At 39.0% G+C, this 20,172-nt stretch overlaps 1 protein-coding gene across 1 annotated transcript in view; it reads right to left on the reverse strand.

The window, feature by feature from the left end:
* The window catches only part of cdk1 (cyclin dependent kinase 1), a 30,563-nt gene extending 13,816 nt beyond the window's left edge, over positions 1–16,747 (reverse strand). The window contains exons 1-3 of the mRNA XM_061911001.1: positions 16,589–16,747; positions 16,146–16,188; positions 11,481–11,637 (exon numbers count right to left, since the gene is read on the reverse strand). Of these exons, the coding sequence (XP_061766985.1) occupies positions 11,481–11,637; positions 16,146–16,182 (194 nt within the window). The 5' untranslated portion in view covers positions 16,183–16,188; positions 16,589–16,747. The remainder of the gene's footprint in view (positions 1–11,480; positions 11,638–16,145; positions 16,189–16,588) is intronic.
* Positions 16,748–20,172: the final 3,425 nt, after the last annotated feature.

Consider the following 20,172-nt stretch of genomic DNA (forward strand, 5'->3'; position numbering starts at 1 on the left):
GGCTGTTATGAATATGAGCGCTGCGTACACACACCGCTAAAAGTCGTCTGCTTTAACGGCATAATTACACAGTATTTTGAGGATCTGTGTTGCTGAATCTTTTGCAATTTGTTCAATTAATATTGGAGAAGTCAAAGTAGAAAGGCGGAGTTGGGAAGCTTTAGCCTTTAGCCATACAAACACACAATGATTCCTTGTTTAAAATTCACGGAGGTGAAACTTTAGTATGGATCACAGCGAACATGGATCCGACTACAAGTCAACCAGCAGGTTTCGGTGAGAAAATTGTCATTAAAAAGTCGCCTCTTACCGGATATCAGCTGAGCTTGTGCTGTCCATACAGCTGCCGTCGACTACCCCGAGACACTGCGCGTCACATCCGACTATCAGGTACAGTTAAACTCACTAAAACACTAGCGACACAATAGAAGGATAAGGGATTTCCCAGAATTATCCTAGTAAATGTCTCTAAAAACATATAAATCCGTCTCAATGCAACGCGATTGCTATCGCATTTTTTTTTTTTTTTTACTTTTTTTTTTCTAATCCGTCGCTATCAATATCCTCAAACACAAATCTTTCATCCTCGCTCAAACTAATGGGGAAATTGTCGTTTTCTCATTCTAAATAGCTGTTTTTGTTGGAGGCTCCCATTAAAATCAATGTGAATATAGGAGGGGCCCTCAACATGTGACGTCATCGTCTGCGACTTCCTGTAGAGGCAGGGCTTTTCTCCGGTTGCGAACTTTATCGGGGATGTTCTCTACTAAATCCTTTCAGCAAAAATATGGCAATATCGCAAAATGATCAAGTATGACACATAGAATGGACCTGCTATCCCCGTTTAAATAAGAAAATCTCATTTCAGTAAGCCTTTAAGGTAGGGACTATTTCTTGCTTGGCGTAACAATAACAAAGAAAAAAGTAAGAGCGAAGACGGGCCTGCCTATCGCTTCTGCTGGCCCTGTGCTCCCTGCCATCTGTATCATTTGCAAGAAAACGGACGAGAGAATTACCGTGAGAGGCAACGGGCAGAAGGACCATCGTTCACAGGCAGAAACGCTTTCAGCAGGTAAACACACAATCTTCACGTAGCACTTACACACATACAAACCATTTATCCATCCATTTCTACCGCTTATTCCCTTCGGGGGCGCTGGAGCCTATCTCAGCTACAATCGGGCGGAAGGCGCCGTACACCCTGGACAAGTCGTCTTCTCATCGCAGGGCCAACACAGATAGAAAGACAGCATTCACACACTAGAACCAATTTTAGTGTTGCCAATCAACCTATCCCCAGGTGCATGTCTTTGGAGGTGGGAGGAAGCCGGAGTTCCCGGAGGGAACCCACTCAGTCACGGGGAAAACATGCAGACTGCACACAGAATGATCCTGAGCCTGGGATTGAACTCAGGACTACTCAGGACCTTCGTATTGTGAGGCAGACGCACTAACGCTGCCAGGATAAAGCAAGACATTAGCATTCTCTTGCATATTGAAGACAGAGAATGTGTGGCCATGGAAGTGCTGTACCACAAGTCCTGTTGCAGACAGTACACCAGGTTCATGACAAATTCTGATGCAGCAGTTACTGGAAACGCAGATGAAGAATTGTGAGTTACTAAAATTCATTATCAATTATATACACACTACAAATTACAAACCCCGTTTCCATATGAGTTGGGCAATTGTGTTAGATATAAATATAAACGGAATACAATGATTTGCAAATAATTTTCAACCCATATTCAGCTGAATGCACTACAAGGACAAGATATTTGATGTTCAAACTCAAACTTTTTTTTTTTTTGCAAATAATAATTAACTTAGAATTTCATGGCTGCAACACGTACCAAAGTAGTTGGGAAAGGACACGTTCACCACTGTGTGACATCACCTTTTCTTTTAACAACACTCAATAAATGTTTTGGAACTGAGGAAACTAATTGTTGAAGCTTTGAAAGTGGAATTCTTTCCCATTCTTGTTTTATGTAAAGCTTCAGTCGTTCAACAGTCCCGGGTCTCCGCTGTCGTATTTTACCCTTCATAATGCGCCACACATTTTCGATGGGAGACAGGTCTGGACTGCAGGCGGGCCAGGAAAGTACCCGCACTCTTTTTACGAAGGCTTGCTGTTGTAACACGTGGCTTGGCATTGTCTTGCTGAAATAAGCAGGGGCGTCCATGATAACGTTGCTTGGATGCCAACATATGTTGCTTCAAAACCTGTATGGACCTTTCAGCATTAATGGTACTTTCACAGATGTGTAAGTTACCCATGCCTTGGGCACTAATACACCCCCATACCATCACAGATAATGGCTTTTGAACTTTGCGCGTATAACAATCCGGATGGTTATCGTCCTCTTTGTTCCGGAGGACACCACGTCCACAGTTTCCAAATATAATTTGAAATGTGGACTCGTCAGACCACAGGACACTTTTTCACTTTGCATCAGTCCATCTTATATGAGCTCAGGCCCAGCCAAACGGGCGGCGTTTCTGGGTGCTGTTGATTAATGGGTTTTGCCTTTGCATAGTATAGTTTTAACTTGCACTTACAGACGTAGCGACCAACTGTAATTACTGACAGTGGTTTTATGAAGTGTTCCTGAGCCCATGTGGTGATATCACTTACACACTGATGTCAGTTTTTGATGCAGGACCGCCTGAGGGATCAAAGGTCTATAATATCATCGCTTACGTGCAGTGATTTCTCGAGATTCTCTGAACCTTTTAAAGTTTTTTTGGACCGTAGGTGGTAAAATCCCTAATTCTTTGCAATAGCTTGTTGAGAAATGTTTTTCTAAAACTGTTCGACAATTTGCTTACAAAGTGGTGACCCTCGCCCCATCCTTGTTTGTGAATTACTTAGCATTTCATGGGAGCTGCTTTTATACCCAATCATGGCACCAACCTGTTCCCAATTAGCCTCCACAACTCTGGGATGTTACAAATAAGTGCTTGATGAGTATTATCAACTTTATCAGTATTTATTGCCACCTTTCCCAACTTCTTTGTCACGTGGTGCCGGCATCAAATTCTAAAGTTAATGATTATTTGCAAACAAAAAAATGTTTATCAGTTTGAACATCAAATATGTTGTCTTTGTAGCATATTCAACTGAATATGGGTTGAAAATGATTTGCAAATCATGGCTTCCTCCCACTTCCAAAGACATGCACCTGGGGATAGGTTGATTGGCAACACTAAATTGGCCCTAGTGTGTGAATGTGAGTATGAATGTTGTCTGTCTATCTGTGTTGGCCCTGCGATGAGGTGGCGACTTGTCCAGGGTGTACCCCGCCTTCCGCCCGATTGTAGCTGAGATAGGCGCCAGCGCCCCCCGCGACCCCGAAAGGGAATAAGCGGTAGAAAATGGATGGATGGATGTATTCCATTTATATTTACATGTAACACAATTTCCCAACACATATGGAAACGGGGTTGTACAATTCATAATGCAGCTGAGATAGGCTCCAGCACCCCCCGCGACCCTAAGCGGGACAGGCGGTAGGAAATGGATGGATTATAAATGCATGAAAGATACAGTGTCAATATTTATGAAATGAATATAGAATAAATAAAAGTTTTACTTTTTGAATGGACATTTCCATGATATTATGTTTGTTTCAGATGCACTTGAAATGGCTGTTTGTATGTAGCTACAATCTTGACTGCATACCCTTTAGCACATATTAAATGTGTGTGTGTGTTTCTTTTTCTTTTCAGAAGTCAACCAACCTTTGATGCCAGCTACAACATATTCTGCGAGAGGATCATCTGCCAAAGTTTTTAAATACGGTGCAAAAACATGAAGATTGTGATGCCTCAAACTACAGGTAACAACAGAAGCTTTTTTTGTCAGTGATGTAAAACACTTTTATGCTGGAAAATATCAAAAGAATATTAAATAATTTTAAAAAAGGTTTTGATAATATATTTAAACTACTAATACTTTTCAATATGAATTTATCTTTATTTACACCCTTGTGCTCTTATTTCCCCGTGTTCTTATATTGCAGGCAGGATAAATTGAAGAGAAGACTGACTCTAGACTTTCCCAACTGGTGTTTTTCTTCATGGGACACAGTTGTCAGTCTAGACACTAGACTTGCCCAACTACAACTACTAGAGGGTAGAGACAAAATCCCGGTTGGATTCTCCAAGAAGACTCCTACAATACTGGTGTGGGACAATATTGACTTTGAGGAGGAGACACTGTCAGGTCGTGGAACTGCTCACCATACCAATGTCATACCTGTTTGCATTTACACATCTGGGAAGCAGTTTTGAATTGGACCAGTCAACATTTGATGTGCTAAGGAAATATGTGTGCCACCTGTATGGCCAATCCTCCGCAGAAAATGTCAACGCTGCAAGGTCCAGAGCATTCTGCATGGCATCATCAGCTTTGCCAGAACTCTCAATGCCCCCTACAAGTGACGCCCTGCACCAACACTGCAAAAAAGCAAACTACCAGGCTGCAATAATGAGATTATTTCAAAGGTTAAATGTCTGCTCCTTCACCCAATGGCAATGGATGGTTAATAGTTACATTGATGACTACAAATCCTGCCCCTGATAAGTATGTGTGGGTAGTCCACTGCAGCTGCAAGCAGAACACATGTGAGACAGGAAGATGTTCCTGTATGTCTGCAAGACTGTCCTGTACTCATTTGTGTCGGTGCCGAAATTGTGACCATATTTCCATGGAAACAGAGGATAAATGCACTTGGGAAGATGGCTCTGATGATAGTGATCGCCAGAGGTGGGTAGAGTAGCCAGAAATTGTACTCAAGTAAGAGTACTGTTACTTTAGAGATTTATTACTCAAGTAAAAGTAAGGAGTAGTCACCCAAATATTTACTTGAGTAAAAGTCAAAAGTATGTTGTGAAAAACTACTCAAGTACTGAGTAACCTGTTCGTTTAATGATTAGGGCAACAAATAATGCACAAAAACGTAAAAATAGCAATGAGCAAATTCAGAGCCAGGAATATTTCTTAAGCAACTAAAACAATATTATATAGTAAATAATAATACATTAAAATAAAATAAAAAATAAGGCAAATTGAGCCACAATAACTTAACAGCACCATAGGCACAGTAGGCATTCATTGATTGATTGATTGATACTTGTATTAGTAGATTGCAGTACAGTACATATTCCGTACGATTGACCACTAAATGGTAACACCCCAATAAGTTTTTCAACGTTAATCAATTACTTAATAACTGACCAAGTCGAGGTAATCTACCTCATATATACATATTCATACACACATATCACATACATACATATATATATATACATATATATATATATATATATATATATATATATACACACACACACATATATATATACATACACAAATATATATATATATATATATACATACCTTTATATATACAGGATATCATTTATATTTGTTTATTTTGCCGTTTTTGTTCACATGTTAAAGGTGTTTTAATGAATATACATGCATGTTTAACATATAGATTCCTATCTTTAATGAAGACAAGAATATAAGTTGGTGTATTACCTGATTCTGATGACTTGCTTTGATTGGAATCAGACAGTATAGTGCTGATAACGTCCCGGTTTTCAAATGGAGGAGAAAAAAAGTTCCTCCTTCCTGTCTAATACATCATGAAAGTCGTTGGATTTTGGCATCTTATTTGTCCAGCTTCCATATTCGTTTTTATACACTTTACAAGAAATACATTGGCGGCAAACTCCGTAGCTTGCTAGTTTGTTTGCGCTGGCTTTCGGAGACTCTTATTTTGTTAGCGCAGGCGTGATGTAGCGGCACTTTTATTGTGAAGACAGGAACTGTGCAATCAGTCTTTAGGCTTTTTACGGGAAGTACGGTTGAAATAAAAAGTGTCTTTTTTCCTTTACACTTTTGATTGATTGGTTGATTGATTGAAACTTTTATTAGTAGATTGCACAGTACAGTACATATTCCGTACAGTTTAGCACTAAATGGCAAGTTTTTCAACATGTCGGGTTCTACGTATGACGGTCACGTGACCACCTGGCTCTGTTTGATTGGTCCAACGTCACTAGTGACTGCATGTGATTGGTGAAACGCAAGCATGCGTAGTTCCTACTTTCAATGCGTGTCTGACAAAAACAAAACAAATAAAGCGTGCATTAACAGATCGATAAAAAAAAAGTAGCGAGTAGCGACCTGATTGCAGATAAATGGAGCGGAGTAAAAGTAGCGTTTCTTCTCTATAAATATACTCAAGTAAAAGTATGTTGCATAAAAACTACTCTTAGAAGTACAATTTATCCCAAAAGTTACTCAAGTAGATGTAACGGAGTAAATGTAGCGCGTTACTACCCACCTGTGGTGATCGCTAAGAGATGAACAATGTCTCCCTCGCTCAGAATACGCAAAGTCACACTTAATCAGTTAGTTCTCTAATAAAAATTTGAGTTTTTGCCACATTTGAAAAAATCCCTCAGAGTATTTTACTATTTATTTTTTTTAGTTACTTAAGTTGAATACTTTAAAAATGGAATGTGAGATTACAGTGCACTTGACCATAAAAATGCAATAATCATAGTTTGAGTGTGTGCCAAATTTGAGGAAAATCTTGCAAAGAATTCTTGAAATATGGCTTTAACAATGTGCTAAGTTAAGACAAAATAACAAAAAATACCTAAGACCTGCTGTGACATCAACACATTGTTTTGTTTATGTAAATATTGTTTTATACCAATTTGTGTACAGATTCTAAACTGTAATGCAGTCTTTGTTGTATTTCCATTTATTCGGCATTATTCGATATTTTGATTGTTGTCAGCCATTTTGGGCCAGTGTTCTTTATTTTATTTTTTACTTCCTCTTATAGCACAGTATCTACTAAAATTTTTAATGTATAAAACATTATTGTTAAGCAAAATGAACAATTTTTTTGTTCAATTGTACAGGTTGCTATTCACTTACTTTGAAGCGTGTTTTCATTTGTTTAGTATGTTTCATGGTTTAAATTCAAATTGAAGTACACCAATGCTAAAATACTTGTATCAAATGTTAGGCATATGCATTAATGTCAATTTGTTAGAGAGATTCTGTTTCCAGAATGAATGTAAATACGTTTACAAGAAAAAACAGCTGCATAATATTTTAGTTTTTTTGTCATCCCTATTTTTATACATTTATGGCTCTAAAAAACAACTGCCAGTATATTTTGCGGAGAACTTTTAACCTAACTTCCACAATAGCATAGTCTATGCGAAAATGCAAAAAAAGACTAGTGCCCCGACGTGAGAACGAAAATCACTTTCTAGCCACTTTTTCCTGGTTCACCTTATGGCCCAATGTCTCATTTCTCTCTATAGGTCTCACATTTGCCCCCAAAAATACAGCCGGTAAATTCAAAATTTGGTACCACATTACTTCCAGTCAAGCTTCCTCTCATTCCTACATGCAGCAAGATATAAGAAAAACACCAAATGTATGCAGTCCTACTCTGAATACCTTATATAAAAAAGTGACATGATGTTGACAAACTCTTTACAACTAAGATAAAACAGACTACAATTTGACAAAAGAAGAAACGGAGGCAAAAAAAATGGCTGTCACGAATGAAAACATAATTAAAAGAGCTGATGAAGGAGGAGTGGTTGTGGTGTGGGGCAGAGATCAATACATCACAGACGCCATGAGACAGCTTGATAACCCTAAGTACAGGTACTATGAACCTTTAGAGTCCAATTCACATGAAAACTGCACTCATGGAAATACTTTTGCACGCCAAAAACGAGGACGGGATTTCATAGAAAGAACATGAATTCCCGTTTTGTAACAGCCCAATAATTCCATCATTTTACATGTTTTCTAAAGTCATTTGTTTTAGAACTGCCTTTCTTTATTCAAGAAAGTATGCAGGTATCAAATGAAAAAAATTAAAGACAAAGAACACTGGACCTTTTTTTCTAGTCACCATGGATGAGGAAGCACTCTATACCAACAGTGACCATAAAGATGGACCGGATATCATACTAACAACATTTTTTGGAGAAGAGACATCCAGAAAAGATGCCCCATTCTGCAACTGGCTGAATGGACTCTACATAATGTGTTTCTATTTCAGAAATAATTCTTCAAACAGAAAAAAATGGAGCCTTCTTTTAACTTCATTATTTTAAACTGCTTATGGGAGCATGGGAAGAAACATTTGTTTACTTGGGCTGTAATATTTGTTTGGATACAATTATATTGTGGGGCAGATGTATTGCTGGTTTTATCCTAACTCCTTCAGTTTCACACATATTTGAATCTTCTTATTATTCTTCGTTTGGATAAAGATGCAGATTAGAGGTGTAACCACGATACAGCTGGGCAAGTGTTTAACAGCCACTGACCAAGCTCTCGTCCACAGCTGCCAGACCACGATTCCCGTTAGGATGGCAGTATATGGGACAGGATGTAATGATGTGGTCTGCAACTCTGCACCACATTCACATGCCGTAGATATAGCCGTACCCCATTTGCACATAGTTGAGCGGAAGAGGCCGACGCCAGTACAAAGGCGATTAAACCTTACCCATGCAAGCCTGGGAAAGCATAGTCCCGGTGGTGATGTACTGGCCTCAGGGATGTAATCATGGAGTCTGGAAGAGTTTTACCCCCATTTCATGTTTCATTTGTAGTCCGCCCAGTTTTCTACCCTGCCGTTTGACTGGTTAAGGTCATTTTGCAATTCCAATGCAGCAGGGACAAATGGGTGTCTCGATTTAAGCTGCCGGTGTCCTCTAAAAGGAGTAGATAGAAGCCAGTCATGAAGAAGGTGCCTAGGCTCCAGTACTCGTAGTGCAAGAGACAGTGTGGCTCTCTTGTGACGAAGCTCAGATGGTTGAATACCTGCTAAGATGGAAAGATTGTCCAAAAGGTGTGGGACGCAGGCATCCAGTCACTAAACGCAAAGTGTCATTAATCGGCTTATCTATGAGACGAGTGTGCGCACTACGACACCAAGCAGGTGTGAAGTACTCAGAGTGGACCAAATCAAGGGTGGCTGTTCGAAGTATAACACCGCCAGCACCCCAGCTAGATCCAGCCAGTCATCTCAAAGCCCAACATGTGTTGTTAGCTTTTTACACAGTGACTCCAGGTGTCGGCGAAACATCAGTGACCTGTCCAACTTAATGCCAAGATATGTTGGTTCAGCAGAAAAGGGTAGAGGACGCCTATCAACAGTGATGTTGAGCTCAAGTTGTGCCTCCTTGTTGGAAAGGTGGAAGGCTGCCGGCACAGTTTTGGTTACACAGACTCAACTTCCATTTCTGGAGATAAGTGGATAAGTTCGCCATGTCCTGGGTAAGAGACCCTTCTAACTCTAATTGCCAAGTCCTCTGCATATGCAAACTTTTTGGCAGTTGTTACTGGCAGATCATATGTGGAGATGTAGAATAAAAGGGGAGCCAGGACTGATCCCAGAGGGATGCCATTTCACAGACGTCGCAACCTGCTTTTATGGCCATCACCACTGGTAAGGCTGAAACTGCGGTTTTGGACGAGTCCCATGATCAAATCACATATTTGAACAATACTAATAGGAATTTGAAGCTCAGTCTTGACTTTCCTCTATCAGCAATCAACTTTCTAGACTTAAAAACATCTACACAACAATGGAGATCTACACACCTCTTTAAAAAGCCAACTGACTGCAATACGATCCTCAGAGGGGACATTTTCCACCGACCGAGTTTAAAAGATAACATTCCCTTTGATCAATTTTTAGAGACTCAAATGCATACGTGACTCAAAGGTCTTTGCAAGAAATGCTCTAGAAATGACACAGAGATTTTGTTTCAAGCCCTCTTTTACAATATATCCAGAGCTTACAATAAAGCAAAATGTCTCCCTGTAAAACAACTGTTGGTTTATAAACAGAAAAATCCACATAACTCTGATTAAATGTACATTGTGACACAATATAGTAATCAAGCAAATAAAATCTAACAAATCGTCAAAAAAATTGGGATATATTAAAATGTGCTAGCCCTCTCGGATTGTCTCTAGAAGATGCCCCAACCATCATCTTCAGGAGAGCTCTAACCCTAATAACCTTGTCAAGTCATCACCCCTCAAAACAGAAAAAGTAATCACGGTGGACATTGTAATCACTGCAGTAATATGATAAATGCTAACTAATTCACTGACATTAAATCTGGGTCCAGGTTTAATATACATGTATTTATCAATTGCAATACCTCATATGTTGTTTATAGACTTGAATGCCCATGTGTTCAGATGATTAACAGAACAAAGCGCAAATGGAAGGCATGATTGGCTTAGCATAAGTATGCAGTAAGAACTGGCAATCCCCGATATCCCATTACTGTTTATCATAAAGATTTAAATCATGGCAGTTGTAATTCTTTAAAAACATCAGGTATTGAATATATTGCTAACTCAATCGGGGATGGCGAAAGGCTTAAAACACTGTCTGTCAAACGTCTGCAGCACTTTTACAAATGCTTGTTTTTCAACAGTAATAAATGGCAGCATGTTTTTGGCAATGCATTTAACCACACTTTCAGTGTGATGCACTGTTTGGTTCGCCTTCACGTTGTACACCAAAAACAAAATAAGTGTGGACTGTTAAGTGGTTGTGTTTCAAGTGGGCGAGCAGGTTTGTTGTATTTGATCGCATTATTTCCAAAGGTTTAAAATGAAATATTCCCACACTGGTGCGGTTGCATCTGGTTTTGTGGTCATTTTGTCCATTGAAGACAACGATTTCTGAATGAATGAGGATTCACAAACTTATAACTTTGAAGCTGAACGGAGGATAAATTGCTTCTTCTAGAAGTGAACACGAAGACGGAAGCCGATAGAGTGAGGTGAATGTGACTCAAAGCTGCAAATGTGGAATTTGGAGACAAGCTATTTCAAAATAAATGGCTTGCTCACCCCAAATAAACCAGAAAAAACGTCCCTGCCCAGCTGGACCAAAGAGACAACTCGAGTGAGTCACACTTTATATTGATCATGATACACGCAGCACGTCATGTATGTACAGCTGTGTACAAACAAAACACAAAGTGTAGGCTATTATTTTACAGATACTGTAATATGATTGTTCATGTTTTTCCAGTCGGTATAGATTGGTATCTTATCGTATTGTGTTGTGCATTACAAACTCAAACGTGTTTCATGCTAGAAGCTAGCTTATCTCTCGCCGTAATTAGCTTTTAGGACTAACACCGCAGCACGCTGATGTGTTCCTATGCCAGAGAAAGAATTCCTCAGCCCCCGGGGCTTTCCAGAAAACATATGGGGCTTGACACCAAGTAGCCACCCCTTTCCATGTCCTTGTGTACCACTATAAATAATTAAAACCGAAAAAAACTAAGTTAGAAAAGAAAAAGGGATTTAAAAACAACATTTATTTCATAGGTCCCTAATTAAAGTCAAGTGAGTGGTCATATGCAATGTAGCATCATTTTCTCACCGTACAACATTTGGATGCTTCAGCTCCTGCAGCAGGGAGACTTCTCTCACAGCAGTGCTGGGAACTCCTTCTTCTTCACTCTCCAGACGGATCTTCTTCATTGCCACAATTTGACCAGTAGCCTTATGCCTCGCCTTGAACACCACCCCATAGGTGCCTGCAAAGTTGCCACAATCAAATACTAGCATAAGAAACAGTTGTCATATTTGATGGGATGTGGGAATAAATAAGGAAACGCGGAGGGAGCGCTGAACAATTTTGGAAAATAATTGAATTGTAATTGCAATTTAATGTTACTATTTTTTAAAGGCCCTCTTCTCTTGTATTTTCCAATAAACGCATGCAATAAATCTACCTGTATTACAAAAAAGCAATATAAGATGATAATACATATTAGTGCCAGGATGATTTTTCGTACTATAAGTCGAAGTTTTTTTCATTGTTTGGCCGGGGGTGCGACATATACTCCAGGGTTTTTTCCACACATTCATTTATTTGTGGCGGCCCGCCACGAAAGAATTACGGCCGCCACAAAGAAAACATTTTTTTTTAAGGTTTTTTTTTTCCGGCTTTTGACTCGCTCATAAAAGCAATGGGACTCTGTGAATGGAGCTTGTATTTACATATATAAATATTATATAAATGTGTATATAAATATGTACATAAAGTGTTGTAATTATATTCCAACTCCGCCTTCTTCTTAGTCATCGCCGCCTCTCCCCCCTACTCCCCCACATGCACACACCCCCAAAACAGCATCCAATAAATAAGTCGTCATCAAAGACGTAAATCTATCGACGTCATGTTCTTTGCGCAAAAAAAACGATGGCCGAGCATGGAAAAAACGTTATAGTGGAGTTCCAACATTCACGCCCCCTAAAACAACAAAATGTTCAGACAATTTTCCCCCAGTTGCCATACATTTGCAGCTCAAATACTAGTGTCGTCTATCTACTATTTCATATCTATGACAGACAGACGTGTTGTCGCACTCGCACTGTGTAAATATTCTTCTCTCTCCGGACTTTGATAATTTACTTGCTATTTTCCCTCTTCTTACCTGACTACTTTCTGCTGTAATGTGGTTCCAGTTAGTCTTTTGTTGAAATAGACAAAGCCTTTATTCTTTTCTTGTTTCACTACTTCACAATTACGCTACTTTAGCGCCACGGTTTGCATAGCTTGTTCTCTCTTCCTCCCTTCGTGTTCCACTAGATCTGCATTTTAAAGCTTTCCATATTACTTTATTAAACGTACATAAATAAATGATAATTTGACATTTGCCCATCAATTTAGAATCACCTACATGCATCAGAGAAACTATAATTTTTCCCATTCCTACTGATAATTACACTCACACAGTGTTGGTGCTAGGAATTTTCAAAATGGGATCCAAGGTACCCCATCAAATCATAAAAAAGGGACCCCACAATAAATGTTTGGGGTTCCACTTTTTTGTAACCGTTTTGAAAATAAATTGTAAATGTATGCATTACCCTTTTATACCTCACATTCTATATTGTGTTGTGGAAAAAGATTGTCATAAACGTTACTTAATTCATTAAAAAAATATTACACAGTTCAGTTACAAATATTCATTCACTTCCTTCTTTTATTCCTGCGTCTAAACTTTACCACTGCCGGTATTTTTTTTCGATATTTTTATTTAATAAGTTGTAGGTGCAATTATTTCAGTATAAAAGTGTAAAACGTTTTTTGCTTTGGTCATGAAATTATGATAATCATGTGCCAGGGAATACATGCATATGACAAATTTAATTGATTATTCTAACCTGTATGTAGATCATCAGTCGTTTAAAAACCGCCACACTTTCTTGGCAAATAATGCCAACAAACCTACAATTTTGCAAGTTAGTTTTAGTGTCATTTAATACAGTGGCACTCAATGCCTTTAGCATACGGGTGTCAAACTCTGACACCCCTGCTCTGGCATTTCATCTCTGGCTTCATCATGGCCATAATCTGTGTGTGCTCCTTTAAGAATGGTAATATGTGGGGTGAGTTATGTGTTAAGCGAGTGGGCAAGTTAGGAGAGTGAGCGCTAGCATGTTCAGGAGTGTTAATAGCATTGTTAATGTCCGGTTGGCTTTGTGGAAAACATAAATACAGAGTTGTAACTAGGGCTGGACGATATTGGCTTTTATTAATATCGCAATATTTTTATGCCATATTGCGATATACGATATATATTGCGATGTTTTGCCTTGGCCCTGAATGAACACTTGATGCATATAATCACAGCAGTATGATGATTCTATGTGTCTACATTAAAACATTCTTCTTCATGCAGACAGGGAAATCACAACTTTGTCAATTGACCAAAACTGTATTTATTAAATACTCTTCATTCTCTCACAGGTGACTTTTTAAATGAAAGAACAAATTAATAGTGTTGCTACCTTTTTGTAGTAACACTTCTGCTGCATACTTTGCATATTGCTGTTGTCTACTGAATATCTTCCCACTTGAAGCCAAACCACCGCCAGATGATGGATCCCTTGCTCTTTATTTTGGGCATTTATTGTTCTTCCTCCATTTGTGATCTGTTTCGCACCTTCTCTCTCTTGTATTGTCGCAAGCTCCGCTCCGCTCTGCTTGTTCGACCTGCCTCAGCTAACGTTAGCCATGCTGCTACCTCTCTGGTCGGCGAGAGCGTATGACGCGAGAGTATGTGACGTATGTAAGAAGGTGGGCTTGTTTTCCGTCTCTGTGAGAAGGAGAGACGAGGAGGAGTGAGAAACGGCTGTATTTTAATGCCCTCAGCTGTTTTAATGCCCGCAGCTAAAAGCAACTTTGTGAGAACATATAAATCAATATTACGATATAGTCATTTTCTGTATCGCACAGAGACAAACCTGCAATATATCGTTTATATTGATATATCACCCTTTTCTAGTTGTAACAAATCGACGGTCCCGTCATTTCGACCAAAGATCTGAACTGTAGGGACCCAGATTGGAGGGTGTTTTGTTGGTGCCTGGCGAGGCTGGATCTTAGAAAATCAGTGTACTGGGTCGGAAAGGTGTTTTTATTAGCCCGTTTACACGGCGTGCAAAACATCTTTCTACCTTCATAAGTGAGCCATTTGCTGAAAAGTGTCTCCTGAAGCCACTTTTCATTGAAGTTTCGCTTTGAGTTTATTGCTCACCAAGGCGAATAACACGCGGGTCCTATTACCTAAAATGCAGTATTTCCATCCATCCATTTTTCTACCGCTTATTCCCTTTTTTTTTTTGGAGGGGGGGGTGTCGCTGGCGCCTATCTCAGCTACAATCGGGCGGAAGGCGGTGTACACCCTGGACAAGTCGCCACCTCATTGCAGGGCCAACACAGATAGACAGACAACATTCACACTCACATTCACACACTACGGCCAATTTAGTGTTGCCAATCAACCTATCCCCAGGTGCATGTCTTTGGAAGTGGGAGGAAGCCGGAGTACCCGGAGGGATCCCACGCATTCACGGGGAGGACATGCAAACTCCACACAGAAAAATCCCGAGCCTGGGATTGAACCCAGGACTGCAAGACCTTGGTATTGTGAGGCAGACGCACTAACCCCTCTGCCACCGTGAAGCGAAGTGAATTATATTTATATAGCGTTTTTTCTAGTGACTCAAAGCACTTTACATAGTGAAACCCAATATCTAAGTTACATTTAAACCAGTGTGGGTGGCACTGGGAGCACGTGGGTAAAGTGTCTTGCCCAAGGACACAACGGCAGTGACTAGGATGGCGGAAGCGGGAATCGAACCTGCAACCCTAAAGTTGCTGGCACGGCCACTCTACCAACCGAGCTATGCAGTATTTGTGATCAATAAAACTTTCGGTGAATCAAAACTTAATAAAATGTAGTGAAAAGTGATTTACTTTGAGGTCGACCAATAAGTAATAATTAATAATTTGACCCGGCAAATATAAACAAAACAGCGGCGGAAGGTGAAAAATGGACACAAAAAAAATATATATATCTGCAACCGCGGACTTCCGGAATTTCGCGTCTTTTCTGATTTCAATGCGTAAAAAGACACAAAAACTGAGTTAACGCAAATGTCCACAAATATATTAAAAAGGGTCATATTCTGGTTTTCCCTACATTCAAAACACTCACTCGTGAACTACGTAAACCAGTAATGGTGGTGGGTTTGTCCAAACCTTGCACTCAGTTTTACAGACCATCTTTAAGTTGCTTTCTGACAGTCTCTTTAGGATGCGCCGCTTTATTTAATGAAGCCCTCCTCCAGGCCAAGCCCCCGAGAGTGCATCGCCGCCTGGAAGAAGTTAATATTGTTTTTAAGTACTTGTGCCATGGCTTTATGTTTTCATTTCAAATTTTCTGGAGTTATACGAATCTCCATCCATTTTATACCGCTTGTCCCTCTGTAGTTTGCAGGGGTTCATAAATGTGATCGTTGTCGGCTGATCTTATTCATGGATGATCGGAATCGGCGAAATAAAACCCTTTCTCACTTATAACTGTAGAAGAAGATCTGTGATTTTTTCAAAGTATCAAAACTATTTGTTAAGATTCACATAGTTTTGTTTTTTTTTAAAAACAACAACTTGACTTTTATAAATAAAAATCAACGTCACAGTCCTTGCGCCAAGGACATAATCAATGGTCAATGAAACAGTCTAACAAACCTTCTCCGATCTTCTCTATTCTCAAGTAATCTTCCATTGCAGCCTGGGGACAAAAGCAACATTGCAGTCACTTATTACATCAAATAATGTAAACAAAAAATAATAAAAATGCAGATATTATTTTGGTATAACAAACATGACAGCCGACATCTTGAGATATTCACTAACACTAAGTTCAAACTTCAAATTGTATCATTATGGGCCTGCTGCAATTCAGCAATTAATGGATGCCCATGTCTATTTATAAAAATATACTTTTTAAAATATGTTTCTGCTTTCAAATGATCATGTTTACCATCGCAATGAGCATCCATTATAGTACAAGTACATACTGATGTACATTTTTGTAACGTTACTACGACCTCGGCGTTTTTTTACCAAAATACTACCGACATGGAAATGAATTGTTAATAATATTAAAAGCATAAATTGTCAAACTTTACCTGCAAAGGTCGAGGTGGTCGATGAAAGTCGTTATTTTTTGTTTTAGTAGTAGTAGTGGTGGTTGTTAAAGAAAGATGAACTTCGTTCCTTTACGAGCATAAGTACTAAACCAGAGGCAAGCCGTTGGGAGAGTGTTGTCAAGCTCATGCGCGCGCAATACCGATTCAAAACAGACCAATTGGCACAGGCGGTGTGTGTTCAAAGCAGCCTATCACGAAATGGAAGCTTGTCACGTGGTCAAGCTCACGAGGTTTAAAACATGCAGGTTGTTTTGCGCAGCTTAGTTGATTTATTTTCAAATTTGGAATGTAAATATATTTATATATACATAGACTATGGGGATTAAGAAAATCTGTACAAAAAAGTCACGTACAGGACATTGTCATGACAGTCGGTGTGATAGTTAGTAAGGCCAGCAGGTGGCCTCGTCGTGTCAAATTGCATGCCGGACCGACAATTTAGTGTTGCGAGGAAGAGTGTCTTCTCGTCTCTTTAATGTTTCATTTTTCATCAAATGTTTATGTTGAAAATAAAAACGACAATGAGACACATGATTGTGAGAATCGGACTACTCCTTTGTTCATTTGCTACAATAAGCTGATGTCATCAGAGAAGGTTTAAAAATGTGTCCTCTTAGTGAATGTTTTCCAGTTTCTTCGAGTCAAACTAGTTTTAGGTATAAAAATATTTTAACAACTGTGGATTGCGTTCGTCTTTTTTTAATGTTTATTTATAAATTTCAACATTTACAAACAGTTGAGAAACAATAATCAAAATAAGTCCAACAACAGGGCTTCACGGTGGAAGAGGGGTTAGTGCGTCTGCCTCACAATACGAAGGTCCTGAGTAGTCCTGGGTTCAATCCCGGGCTCGGGATCTCTCCGTGAATGCATGGGTTCCCTCCGGGTACTCCGGCTTCCTCCCACTTCCAAAGACATGCAGCTGGGGATAGGTTGATTGGCAACACTAAATTGGCCCTAGTGTGTGAATGTGAATGTGAATGTTGTCTGTCTATCTGTGTTGGCCCTGCGATGAGGTAGCAACTTGTCCAGGGTGTACACTGCCTTCCGCCCGATTGTAGCTGACATAGGCGGCAGCGCCACCTGCGACCCAAAGGGAATAAGCGGTAGGAAATGGATGGATGGAAGTCCAACAACAGTATAAAACGTTACAAACCATTATTTAAAAAAAGTACAAAACAGCGCCAGGGGGTTGTAAATTCAAAGTAATAAAAATAGAATACAAAAAAATATATATTATAAACTAAGTGCAAAGCCATAGGCTCATTCAGATTCAGTAAATAACTTAAATTTGGAACACAGTACCATCGTTTTCACAGCTATTTTGTTGTTAGAGGTAGAGAGCGTTTTTAATGTAAAGTTCCAGATCTTTTTTAAAGGCACAAAAGATAGGACGGGTTTTGAGAAACTTACATTTATGAATATAAAACTTAGCCAATAGAATAATGAGGTTGCAAAGGTAAAATTCATTTTTAAATTGTGTTCATACAGTGTAAAACCAAAAATCACATCTTTAAAACAAAGCACAAATTTGTCATGAATATTGTCCAGGATGAAGCGACAGATGCCCTGCAACAGTGATCGAATGTTTTCACAAGTCCAAAACAAGTGGTTAACAGTCTCTGGATGCATGTTACAAAAGGTGCAGGTAACATCAATGTCCTTCTTGTATCTAACCATTACAGTTTTTACAGGGTAATATCGATAAATGATTTTAAAAGTTATCTCTTTGACTTTGTTGGTAAGTAAATACCTGTTAGAAAGGGACCACGTTTTGACCCAACAGATGTCATTTACAACATTATTCCAGAGGGCAATTAGATAGGAGACAGACACACAATCATTTTGATATATGCTACCGATTTTTCTGTTATTTTTCTGATCAAAGCAAAGTTTCCCCACAGGAGTGTCAAGTGGATCATTCACAATTTTTACAGTGGAAAGAGGAAGTGTGTAAGCCCTGTACAACATAATAACACCTGTTGGAATGGCATCAAATAAAATGGCAAATTGTTTGGGAGTCACAGGTATCTTAAAATGGTTGAGAAATTATTGGTAATTAAAAAGGTTGACCTTCCTTATTGAAAAGCTGGTGTCACGTGTGGGGGGCATGGTGATGCGGGATTTTGTTCTCCCAGGGATGCAAAGGACAATCCGGACAGGACTTGCAGGTAAGGACTTGATTTAATGGAAAAAATAACAACACTGGTACAAAAACAGAAAACAAACCAAATGAATGAGGTGCCGAGCGCACCGGAAGCTAAGGCTAACACTTAGCACTGACTAAGAAAATTAGCAGGGGCTAGGAGACAAGAAAAACCTACGTGGCAGTCGCGTGATGCAAAACAAAGAAGCCAGAACGACTCACTGGCAAAGGCAGGCTTAAATAATAATGTCAGTGATGACAAACAGGTGTGCGTCAGGAACACAAGCGGCAGGTGAAAGTAATAAAATTCTATGGTAACAAACTCAGAGGTGCATAAACAGGAACTAAACGGAGTCCAACACTAACAGAAAAACACAAGTGACCCGAAAAACCCAAACAGAATATGATCCGTGCAGCGGATCATAACAGCTGACTCACTAAAATAATGTTATTGTTGAACCAATTGTTGAGGAAAAGAGATTTCCTTTTGTAACATATGTCTTTATTGTTCCAAATGAAATATTTGGTAGGTGAGAAGTTGTGCTTGTATATAAGAGACCATGCTAGAAGTGCTTGTTTGTTGTAGTTTGAGAGCGCAACAGGAATCCTATCAATGTTATAATTACAAAATAGCAAAAATTTTAGGCCTCCAAGGTTAGAAAATACATGATGGGAAATAAAGTTCCAAATTGAGGTAGGGTCTTTCAAGTAGTGTCTTATGCAATTAATTTTAAAGGTGTTGTTTAGTGTAGAGAAATCAAGAAAGTTTCGACCACCCTGATTGTAATTGTTCATTATAACAAATTTCTTAATATAATGAATTTTGTTTTTCCAAATAAAGTCAACCAGTATTTTGTCAATAGTTTTACATATTTTTTGGTTAACATCTAAAGAAATAGCTGCATACGTAAGCCGGGAGATACCTTCTGCTTTGGAAAGCAAGGTTCTGCCATTTAAGGATAAATCTATCTGTAACCTTTGGTTAAATCTTTTCTTTGTTTTTTCAACAATTGGATTAAATTTCAAGACCGACCTAGAACTCTGATTTTTAGTGAGAAGTATTCTTAGGTATTAATACTATCCTTAACTGGAATTTGACATACCGACCTCATTTCACATCTTTTCACATGTCTTATTCACATTCAGATGGAGACCAGAAGCCAAGGAAAAAACATGAATCACATCCAAGGCTAGGGGAATTTGAAAAGTCTCTTTCAAAAAGAGTGTTGTGTCGTCAGCCAGTTGGCTGATAATTATCCCTCCGTCTAATACAAAGATCCCCTTTAAACAACTTGTTTTTATATGAACTGATAACAATTGGGTGGCTAACAAAAATAAATATGGAGAACTAGGACAACCTTGCCGTATCCCACGTCTTAATTCAAATCTTGGAGATGTACCAGATTTGAGCTGTATT

The sequence above is a fragment of the Nerophis ophidion genome, linkage group LG09 (assembly GCF_033978795.1).
Source record: "Nerophis ophidion isolate RoL-2023_Sa linkage group LG09, RoL_Noph_v1.0, whole genome shotgun sequence".
Taxonomy (NCBI): Eukaryota; Metazoa; Chordata; class Actinopteri; order Syngnathiformes; family Syngnathidae; genus Nerophis; species Nerophis ophidion.